This window comes from Nuphar pumila, chromosome 4 (assembly GCF_984573655.1).
Source record: "Nuphar pumila chromosome 4, dmNupPumi1.hap1.1, whole genome shotgun sequence".
Classification (NCBI taxonomy): Eukaryota; Viridiplantae; Streptophyta; class Magnoliopsida; order Nymphaeales; family Nymphaeaceae; genus Nuphar; species Nuphar pumila.
Genome location: NC_143252.1, coordinates 34,938,018 through 34,950,092, shown reverse-complemented (window position 1 = coordinate 34,950,092; position 12,075 = coordinate 34,938,018). Strand labels below are relative to the sequence as shown.

General features: G+C 37.7%; 1 protein-coding gene across 1 annotated transcript; it reads left to right on the top strand.

Moving 5' to 3' along the window:
• The first annotated feature begins 1,954 nt into the window (after positions 1-1,954).
• On the top strand, positions 1,955-6,808 carry LOC149839953 (uncharacterized). Its single transcript, XM_090004959.1, has 2 exons — positions 1,955-2,406; positions 6,336-6,808. The coding sequence occupies exons 1-2, from the start codon at positions 1,955-1,957 to the stop codon at positions 6,550-6,552; spliced, it is 669 nt and encodes a 222-aa protein (XP_089861085.1). The 3' UTR covers positions 6,553-6,808.
• Positions 6,809-12,075: the final 5,267 nt, after the last annotated feature.

Below are 12,075 nucleotides of genomic sequence, written 5' to 3'. Positions count from 1 at the left end.
AAGGTTGACCACTATGCTGCAAGGAATGAACAACCTCGGACGCCATGATGAACGAGTGTTGGACCCTCTTATTACGAATAAAGGCGAACTGAGAGTCTGAAAAAATCTGGTTAGCCACTGATTTCAGCCTATTTGCCAAAACCTTGGCAAACATCCGATAGAGAACACTCATAACCGAGATTGGGCAGAATCGTGAAATATCAGTGGCCTCATCATCTTTCGGAATGAGCAAAATAATAGCAACATGAAAATGATAAGGCAGTCTGGAGTTACGATGGAACTCATCAAACATGCTCACCACGTCTGAATTAACACAGTCCCAAAAGATTCTAAAAAAGTCGACATGAAACTCGTCAATGTCAGGTGCTTTCCAACCAGACAGATCCTTAATGACCCTAAAAATCTCATTGTGAGAGAACCTTTTTTGCATAGATCTGGCTTGCTGAGGCTGAATTGAACCAACTAGGATATTACCAAAGACACCCTACGCAGTTAACGAAGCAAAATATAAGTCCTTAAAATATAGCGAGACTGCCGGATTAACGTGTTGATTGAGATAAGAAATATCCTCAATGGAGATAGAAGAAACGACATTCCTCCTGTGACGATGGGAAGCATATGAGTGAAAAAATTTAGTGTTGTCATCACCAACCGCAAGCCATTTCACCCTAGACCTCTACTTCCAACGAATTTCCTCTTTGATCCTTCAGCTTTCCAAGAGCATAGTTAATTATAAGGACCTGGCCTGAAGACTGAGAAGTTGCAAATAAGAAAGAGAGTTAGGAGGAGAAGACATAGACTGATACAACGCAGAAATCTCCTGATCCCATGCGATTATTTGCTGAAATTTCTTCGCCTTACGACTATGAAGTCAAGCTTTGATATCCTTAGCTAGACGAGAAAACTTATTTTGAACCCGGAGTGCAGCTCAATGCTTATCAACAGGTTTGTTTCAAGAATTAGCAATAATCGAGAGAAAATTTGGCTCCTGAAGCCACCATTCTTTAAACGCAAAGCTCCTGGTGGGTTGAAAGCCATCCTCCAATAAGTGATGATCTGCCCATGATCCGAGATAGAGGGAGCAAACAACACACACTTAACGTCGAAAATGAGGTCCAATAAATTAGGGGTGACAGAGACTCTATCAAGGACCCTACAGCACGAACGAGACCGCCTATTCGACCAAGAGAAGCTATCTCCGATTAAACGGATAGAGTAGAGGAAATGTCGATGAACAAAGTCTTGAAAACCAAACGTGGTGCGGTTAATTTTATTTTTTCAAGTTCAGAGAATGAATACCCTTTCTTTATTGCATTTAAAAGTGAGTAAAAGCTATTACAGATTGCGTATCTGAACATATAAGAATAAAAAAGAAAGATAAAGAGAAATTAGAAAAACCAGTCGCAACAAGACTAAAGAAAAAGCTTCCTTTAGAAAATTCCCTGTGGTGCAAGGGATGCTCCTGATCTTTTGTGCATGTATGTTGTATGACGCATGCATGATAAAACCATGTCATACCCATCTTGGTCATTGCTATTTCTATTCCTGACCCCCTTCAGCCCTTCTCTCTCTCTCTCTCATTTACATTTACCTTTCTCTCTTTCACAGTCTCTGGAGGGTAAAGTAAGCAGGGGGAACGGCTCTTGCCGGCAACAAAACTGCTGTTTTTATCTGCTTTGTTTTTTTTCATCACTCATCGTGACTCAATACCCATTATTTTTCGTAGCAAAATTAGTTCTTTTACTATTCGATATCTGCTACACTGACATACTAATTTCACCAACTCCTACCTTCTGTTGGGTCCCTAGGAGTTTCCCTTTACTCGATTTTAAATACCCGTCTGATCGCTTTTAATAAAACCAAACAAAGTAGCCAGCTTTTCTCCTCTGCTGATCCTGCCATATTTGAAGCTTCCCCATTGTGGGTTATCCCTTTTATGTTCTGATTGTGGGCAATGGAGAAATCTGAGTGGAATTTGGAAGAAGGGTTGCACTCTGTTGATGATTCGAGCGTGGACAGCCTTAGTTTCTCGGATGCAGAGGATCAATCATGGCACTCTCCTTTGAATCCGTTTGATTCCAATGGTGGTTCTTATGATGAGGACTATAGCTACTCGGATGCCTCTGATATTGAGATGGGTGGGGTGGTGGATCCACCAAGGAACTGTGTCTCTGAGCACTCAGATGTGGATTTGGGGAGTGGGGGAGAGGGTGGTGTGAGTGGGGCTGCTGAGATTAAGGTGCATCTAGCAAAAGCGGAGAGAGATTGTAGAATTTGTCATCTTACGTTAGAGAGTAGGAATCAAGAGTCTGGGGTGCCCATTGAGCTTGGATGCTCTTGTAAGGATGATCTTGCTGCTGCCCACAAGCAATGTGCAGAAACCTGGTTCAAAATCAAGGGGAACAAGTAAGTTTCTTTCTTGGTTCTGTTTTTTTTTTTTTTTAAGATTCCGTTTTTATCATATAAAGACGCCTTTTTTGCTACTTGGTCTTTCTGAATGGCTCATCGTACCTTTGTTTTGTTTCTCTGTTACCTACACTTGTTTTTCATTGCGGTAGTACTGCTTATCTTTCTTTTTTTACCTACTTTTTTCTTTTTCTGTTTTCTTTTCTATTGTTTTTCCTTTTTTGGTTTGAATGGAAGTGGTTTGTGCTGTATCTTTTTTGGTGTACTTAAATTGAATCTCAAGCTTATGAAAGATGTGGAAATTACGAGTGCCTTTATCATAGATGGTTGGAATATTTGCATAAGTGGAAGTTTAGTATATGAGATTATGGCAAGTTGGAGGTAGTGGCTTTTGCATTGATAGTGTTATACGGGGAGTCTTCACTCTTCGGCTTTAGACTTTTCGTTTTCCACTATTGACAGCTAAAGGTAGAAAATATCTGGGTGAGCGTGAATGTTTCTTAACCCCTAAGTTCAATTTGTGAATCACGCACTCGCTATTCTTGTTTCTTATCCAACTGAAATTTGTGCATAGTTGCTTCATTTCCATTATATGTTATTTTCCCTTTATTTGATCGTTCTGTATTTCTCACACTGTTGCTTTATTTTGGCTTATTTTTATGTGCATTTCTGTTAGGCTTCGTATGTTATAATTCTCTGATATGTATCTCATATGTTGTAAAATAGGTGGAAAAGTTTCACTTATTAGTGGATTTATTGACTTGATTGTTCTCTCTCTCTCTCTCTCTCTCTGGACTAAGAACCCTTGTCTAAATTAGTGTGAGTCCGCAAGTGTAAACCAGGTTGTCTTTGGAGGGTTCTCGAGTATTTGAGCTCATAGAAAATCTGGATGAATAGTCTATGTCCTAGTTTTATTGGGAATGAAAATTTCAAGTACTCTGGAATATCAGAAGTTTGCTATTCTTGTGTTGTCTTTTCGTCAAGTAGAGCAAATACAGTGCAAAAAAGATTGTTCATACTAAATCTTAATTATCCCAACTAAGAAGATTAAAGAACAGATTGCAAAGTAGCTGTGCATGTGATACAGTGGAAGAAAAGTGATCAACAATAAAAGTGTGTGTGTATATATATATATATAGAGAGAGAGAGAGAGATAAAACATTTTATAATCCACCATACTTACAACAGTAAATAGCATATCATGCGGTTTCTGCATACATTATGTGCAGTAAGTTATGGCATTTTTTCAACCATTTTTGCTATTGTATGAAACCGAGTTTGCAGCAATGCAAGGAAAAATGTATTTCCCTGCCAAAGTGAATATACATTTTCACTGAATCCAATGACTTTGTTTTCTCTTAATTATTGCCCGTAAATTTCAAGATCCTGCCCAGCCATTCTGATGGAACATGATACTTTGACAAAAAATATGCTACTCAAGCATATCTATTTTTTTGCACTACATTATCAGTTTCTGCTACTCAAGTATATCTGCTTTTTGTACTATATTACCTGCTAAATAAACATTTATCTCATTTTCTAGAAGGCTACATTTAACATGCCAATCACTTTTGCCTAAAATTTTTTGGCACTATACCTGCACCTTTGGAATCACATCTTATGGTTCCATCCACTTTGCAGTGTGTGTGTGTATGTGTTCACTCATACACATAAGTGTGATAATCCGATAGTCACTGATATAGCCCATAAAGCAATTCTCCCTGCTTATCTCATTTTGTGGATAAGTTGATGCATCTAGACACACCAAAAGTAATTTACACAATGCGCCAAATTCACTTTGTAACTTAAGCAAACATGAAAAATTGATTTATTGCGTGAGAATTAACCAACTTACAGTAATCATTATATTTAATTTAATCAAGGCTCAAAAGAAAATGAGCATAAATTTAAGAAAATACCGAAGAAAAATTTCTTTTTCCAGATTTCTTTCTTTTTTCATTTTCCACTCAAGTAAATAAAAGGCAATAGTTTGAACTTGGAAGAATATTAACTTGGACCTTAGCTACTGTGCCACCATGGGCTCAAAAAGTATCATTTTGCTGCATGTCTCAACAGTTGAGAGGCACCAATGCTAGAAGCATAGCTCTCTTCTATTTCTCTCTTCATACATTTGAATTCGTAATATGGTCATCAAGCGTGTATTACTCATTATCTTCGAAAAATTCGCATATGCACTGAGAGGTTTGCAGATTTTACTCACATTCTTCTGCACTTTCCAGAAGGAAAATGAACAAGTTAAAGAATAAAATTGGGTGAAAACAAAACACAATGTCAAGAAATAATTGTTCACCCTGTGTTTGAAATCTTTGGTGAGATCCCATTTTTGTCAACTGAACAAATAATGTGATAAAAAAGAAAAAAAAACATTTCCATGTTTTGCATTTGCTAGAGCTGGAAATTTCTGAAGGCCATGTGCTTCACTTTTGAAGTGTCATGTAGGAGCTGACCTGAAAAAACAGTGGTTGCATCTACATCAGTTGACACATCATGGAATTTCTTAGTGCCCTTGCCTAGTAATTTATGAAAATTTCTTGCCACAAGTTCTAAGTTTCTGCATCCAATGCTAGAACAAGAATTTTGATGCAGATTTCACAGCATGATTTTCAAACACTTAATAGTCTCATCTGTTCCCATCTTTTCCAAGTACAAATATTTTTGACATTATCGCATCTATGCATGTAGCTTGCTTCTTCCATTTGCTTGAAGCATTTCCAGTATCTGCATTGGGATTTCAATAATCGGTAAGCTGAATTAGGTCCCTGTAAAATGTAGGGTAATGCTCATTTCAGTCAAAAGGTCATGCTTCTAAGAGTTCTTAATGAAATTCAGTATTCTCCACATGAAAAAATCCTTTCAGAGATGTCTTGCTTTTCCTTGCACATGCCCTCTGCACTAACCTGCGTTAAACAGTACAGATGTTGGGCCTGCTTGGTGTGGTTCAACTCAATTTGGCTTGCTTAGGTTGTCTTGCTCAACTCTTGCAGGAGCTTGCAGCTGGTAAAGTTTTCACTTTCTTTTGTTATGTAGGTGAAACATGAGGAGTGGATGCTCGTAGTGCATTGGCTCTTGAACAATAATTCAAGCATCTTGTTCATGACTTAATAAGGATGCATTTTGGGAGTGAATTTCCTGTGGGATTCTCTTCTATATGATATGATGTTAATTCTTCGTGGACCATTCTTGTCCTGGGGAATGCATAAGCGAAAATGGGACCTGCTTTCTGAGAATGCTTCACAAGTTAATATTAAAGGAGAGGTTTGTCAGAGGCTACCATAAAATATGGTAGCCCATGAACAAATTATATTTTGGCCTGGATAACTGAACAACATTTTCTGTATATAACCAGATGAATACACATGATATTGACACATCTCATTTGGACTACTGGTCAATCTGAAATTCATGAACTCCTGTGATGGATACATGATACATGAGTAGTAAGATTTGACATTCAAGCTCAGGTGCTAGTAATGGTTTTTTTGGAGTTGGACTTGAAACCTATTGTGTTCAGCATCATTTTGTTTGGGTAAGTTTCTAAATTTGGTTTGACATTGAAAACTTGTGACTGGTTACAGAATTGAGAACCTAAGATTATCAAACGGTTGATATGACATCTCTTCATATTCTTTAGTGTTAACACATCAAATATGCATAGGTGGAATTCTCACCGTTAGGCTGAAAACTCCAAATATCCGTAACACAGCAAAATTAAATATAACACCATTATTAATCTTTTTAATTACAATTAGTGATTTTCAAGTAAGAAATACTGTTGTTCACTCTTTTCTATTGGGGGTCCTCATTAGGAATCTTTGAGACTATGTTGAGGTTAACTTGGTTATAAAACGTATCTCTTTTGTTGCACAATGCACCTTACACCTTACACCTAATATCCTCTTTCTTCTCAGGACATGTGAGATATGTGGCTCAACCGCACGCAATGTTGTTGGGGTGGACAACACAGAGTTCTTGGAGCAATGGAATGAAGCAAGTACTGCTCCTGCACCTCCTCCTCCAGAGCCAAGGAGCTTCTGGCACGGGCATCGCTTCCTCAATTTCCTGCTGGCCTGCATGGTTTTTGCCTTTGTCATTTCCTGGCTTTTTCACTTCAATGTCCCTTCTTGATTCCCCTTCCATGAGTTACTCGATTTACAGCATCAAAGTATCTTTGCTTCCATTTTGTATCTATGTACCCACCAGCATATTTAGCTGAAAAAAGAGGGAGAAGAGAAGGAAAAAACAGAAAAAGAAAAAAATTAGGAGATGGGTTGTGTGCCCCTGCTGTATCACAGCATTGCTTTTCTTGGTTTTGTTCATGTTGTATCATGTATTCGAAATTAAAACGTTGGTGTTATATGAATCCTTGTTTCTCGTGATGTTAGTATGTTCTGCAAGCTGAAATTTAATATTGCTCTATGTTGGTATTGAATGGCCATGGAATCTCATTTAAAGTGAGGTCTCCACTTCATGAAATGAATGCCGTGTACGTGAGGGACACAGGAACCTAAGAATGACATCGATAGTGCTTACTTATGGGCAATTATTTTTGCTTTTGGTTGTTTGTTTCCTGCTTGTCATATTCTTGTGTGCACGAGCAGGCAGGCATGCGGGAATTTGTGATGTTGATTTTCTTATATATTTTTACAGTTGTACAAAATTAGCAGTATTCCCACCCACACAACTCTAGGTTTTATAAATCTAAACCGACAAATTCGAGCATATCTCTTTCATGTGTACATGTGGCATTCTTCGTACCAACAATACCAATTTTTTATTCATGGTTATTTCATGTGATTAAGTGATTTGTCAACAAGAATGACAGTTTTTTCCTGTTATTTTGGCTGGTGTATATCAGCTCAAAAGAATGCTTGGTTGTAGATAACCAGGATGCTTTAAGAATTGCCTAAGAAATGAAGAAAAAGGTTTGGACTTATTTCACACGCAGCATTTTGCTCATGAAACCTTTCTTGCATAATTTCATTAGGTATTTTTTTCCAAACGTGGATCTAGTAACTAATCAGGGCGTTCGCTTTGGCGGTCTTTATGAGTGAATGCCTGTCCCCAAGTAGCTAAAGGCATTAACCTCAGGTCTGCAAAACTCACTGGTTAGATAAGCAATTTATAATTGAAAATAGCCTTTCTGTAATGCACGAAACGGCGAAAGCCATACCATTAGCCAATGCCCACCAGGGAGTACACCCAGCTTCGACCTTGGATTATCCGAAAAAAAGAAGGGGGCACACATGTTCAGCCAGCTGGACCATGAATCTGTAAGCCTCCTCATGACTACCACCACCACCACTTCCAACCATCATCATTTAAAGCCATTCATATGGTTTTTGTCTGCCGATTCTGGTCCAAACAATTGATTCCTGCTTGCCATTGCTCATGTAGCACCCTAATCTTTTAAATTAGGAGGGCATCTTCTATTTTTTCACCTTTTATCTAGCATCATGATAAGTCCAGAGAAGTAAAAGAGTCACAAACTGCTGGTTCCTTCAGGGTCTTGGCTTGGCTGAAACAATTGGCAGCCTCATCATCTGGAGAGAGCTTGGTATGTATTTTTGTATGACAAATAATTTCACAAGATCTAAACTGAGAACATAAAGAAATTGGTCTTATTTATTTTCACAGAGATCTTAATTCATAAAATTAAGGAATTCGTGTTTGTTGATTGAACAGAAAGGAACACTGGATTAATGTCTCCAAGAAGCAGGCAAGCATATTTTAAAGGTTGACAGGTTTGTACCAGTCTTTACTTTTTACCATTACACAGTGTTGTAAAGGCATCTTTTTCTAAAGGTGTGCAGTAATTTGGCTGTATAGCAGTGAACCCTCCAAGGGTTATTTTGTATATATTGTAACCGACACGTGACAACATAGTGCCAAGGAAAAGTAAAAGAAAAGAAAATTTTCTTTTTCATGTATTGACAATTGCATAGTAATGGTTACTGTATACTAGAAACATGTGAAAAGTAGAAAATTTGTTGAGCATACCAAAGGGATAAACATTTCTTAACAAGCTTCTAAATGGTGTTCTTTGAGGAAGTTTCTAAGAAATTGACAGTCATTAGCCTGTTAAAAATAATAATGGTTTAGAAAGTCATTGGTTATACATTCTTAACACGATTTTAACGCGGAATGTGTTTCTGTTTTAGTATAACTTATCATGAGTTAACAATTGATGATGGTGATTGCAATTTTGATCATCATTAACATTGCCTTGTAGCCTCCCAACTGCTAAATGCTTAAAACATAATTCTATTTCCCTATATTTTTTGTCCTAATTTAGTCTATAAATTTTCATTTTCTCAGTGAAAGCCCTATTTAATTCTAATTATACTGTCGAGCATAACTATTGAAGCTTATTGTATATTTGTCAATAAATATTGACACTTCTCAATATAATGGCGGAGAGTATTTTCTTTAGTACAAAGGTTCATTATGGTGTGCATTCAACTCTTACTTTCTAGGTGTCAACTACTAACAAGAACCCTGTAACATCCTAATCTGGGACCTTGGGAGTCCGAGTTCGGTGAGTATTACTTTTTAGAGGGAAAGAGTACAGAGTTCACACAGAGAAAACATGACTCATTTTTTTTTCATTATCATTCAATAACTCATTTTCTTTCATAATGTTCATCATTTATAACAAAAGAAAATAATAAATACATTATTGTTCAATGACATGAAAGTAAAAACTACCAAATACTCTGCCAAAGAAGTAGTCGATCAAGCCCTATTTGTCACAGTGTGCCTGGAACCTACAATTGTAATTAAACAGGAAAGTGAGTTTACAACCCAGTAAGAAATAATTATAAGTAAATACACATTTAAACTTACAATTGTAGTGGGCTCTAAACTCCTAGTTTGAGTTTAATTTTCGACACACCACACAAGATTGTATGTTTTAATTACCCTCCATTCACTTTCTTAAACATTCTGATCACACCAAACTAATCTTATGTTAGCTATATTGGTGATAGTCATCTATGGGCGTAGCAACCCGCGTAGAACACTCAAATTCTACATGTTGGTCAGACAATGAACCATACACTCTCAGTGGTCTCCGGACCACCAGACACTACAGTGAAATAAAAAGGAGACCCCGTCGATAGCTAGTCGGAAGGTCAGGCTCAATATCAATCTTAGTATGGTTCATGCTACATCCTAACCATGATGGTTCTTAACTATCCATGATCCTCTAGAGTCCCCAAACACTTTGTGAGTGTAACCCTAAAACATAGGCTAAGTTTAACACATAGACCCACATTCTCAAACTCATATTTCACTCATTCTCTCATAAGTGACATCGTGAAATGATCACGACGGATCTAATTCTTTAATCTCATGATGACATTAGGACTCACACTTATCTCACACTAAGCAAGCAACGATATATGGTCTCCATATTGTTAAATCACCGATGACCCACTCTCCATGGTGGTTGCACTCTAGTCACGAACTAGGTAGCCCTTATCATAGGCCGCCACTTCCGAGATTTAAGGGATTATGCTTGTTAATCTCAATGTATTCATGCATACAACATGAATAGAATAAATGAGACTTCAATCTAAATACAGTCTCATAACAATGCATGTTATTAGCAATCATACTGACATGCTATCGCAAACATAATATCTTTCTAATATGCATGACATACCACATTTAACATGTATATCACAACTTATATGTGTATGCAATCATCTCAGAATATCATGTATGGTCATTTCAATGCATATTATGTTCTTACTCAAAAGTTATCATGCTAATTAACGATATTATAATAGTATGCAATGTAAAGGGATTTATTCACATTTAAAATTACTTATAATATCCCTTGCTTCGAGTGTGAATATCGTACTATAGTCGCAATTGAGTCTCAGTATGCTCTGATGTAGAATTTGGTCATTACATAAGTATATTTATATTAATGCATAAAACCTCATATACTTTAACAAAATTACTAAAATACCCCTCCTGAATTTACTCATGAGACCTTAATTTTGTATCCTTGATTTGACTAAAACCAATGAACAGCCATATTTTTTCTTGCAATACGATTCCAACACACCAAACCTCACTCAATTTTGAGTTCGGAGTGCAAAATTATGTTTATTTTACTAAAATAGATCTCGAGTACACGTAAAGGTATTTTAGTCATTTTGGCTTTATTCTAAAAAATTGAAATTAATCCCAACCTAATTCAGGTCCAATGTTGATTTGGATCCAAAGTTGTCTGATTAGATTCAAATCCATAACTCATCTGGATCCAAAATTGTCTGACTGGATCCAAAACAGTCTCACTAGGTCTAGACCCAGTTCTGATCTGGATACAAAAATGATCCAATCAAATTCAAATTCTGATCTAGATCTAGAACTGATTCAAACCAGATCTAGTTTTGTTCTAGATCCATACTCAGATCTCTTTGGATGTGATTCTATTGGGATCTATCCAGATTGATTGGATCAGGCTGGATCTAGATTTAGTCTAGTCCAGATCCAATCAAAATGGATCTGAGACTTTGTCAGACCAAATAGGTTTGATTCAGACTAGTTCGGTCTAAACCGACTCAACCAGAACCGGTTCGGCCAGAATCAGTTCAGTCTGAACCGGTTTAACCAATTTTTTATTTTTTTATTTTTTTATAAAACCATGTGGTTCAGTTTGAGTGCGACCCAGACCGACCCGATTCGGTCTGGGTCACACCCAGGCTAAATCGACCCTCTTTTTTTTTAATAAAGTTGGCTCGATCTGAGTCACACCCAGACTGTCCAGATTTGGTCCAGGTCACACCCAGACCAACCCGATCCCCTTAAAAGAAAGAAGAACGCGGAAGGAGCTATGCCCCCCTTCGTCTTTTTCATTGCAAAAGGGAGGTGCGGCCTCTGATCCGACCCTTCTCCTTCCTTTCTATAGCAGGGAGGGCCAGCCCGCTGGCCCTCTCTCCCCCCCCCCCCCCCCCCCCCCCCCCCCACCACCACCACCACCACCCACACGCAATCACTTTTTTTCATTTCTTTTCTTTGCAGCTTCACCAGCAGCCATGGTTGTTGGCCTCCTTTTGCTCGAAAGAGGAAGGAGAACACGAAGAAGAAGAAGGAGAAGAAGATGAAGAAGGAGGCCTACCTCGTTGCCGGCGTCGAAATCCTGTAAGCTTCCTTTTTTTTTTTGCCACTCTCTCTCTCTCTCTCTCTCTCTCTCTCTCTCTCTATATATATATATATATATATATATATATATATATATATATATATATATATATATATATATATATATATATATATAAAGGGTTGGGGAAGAGGGCCTGCGTGAGGGGTTTTATAGCCCTCACGCAGGGTCACGGGACGAGGATAAACCTCACTCCTCCCGCAAATTAGGGGGTGAGGTTTATCCTCACCCCCTTCGGTTTATCGAAGGCGGTTCCCTCAAACGGGGAACCGTCTTCATTTTTTTCATAAAAGGGTTATCCCCTCTCGGAGGGGGTTTACAAACCCAATTTCTTGGTATCATTGCATCAAAATAAATACTTTGGTTTCAAACATGCTAGACCAGTGAACTGATGCTTTATAATGCAGTATCTGCATCTATTCTTTGGTGTTAATAGACCGGTCACCGATGCTAGAGACCAAACAATTCATTTATTG

Excerpts from the sequence above, each read along its gene's own strand:
- LOC149839953 (XM_090004959.1), top strand. The coding sequence starts at position 1,955 with ATGGAGAAATCTGAGTGGAATTTGGAAGAAGGGTTGCACTCTGTTGAT. Across the intron at positions 2,407-6,335 it reads TTCAAAATCAAGGGGAACAA|GACATGTGAGATATGTGGCT; the intron begins GTAAGTTTCTTT and ends CTTTCTTCTCAG.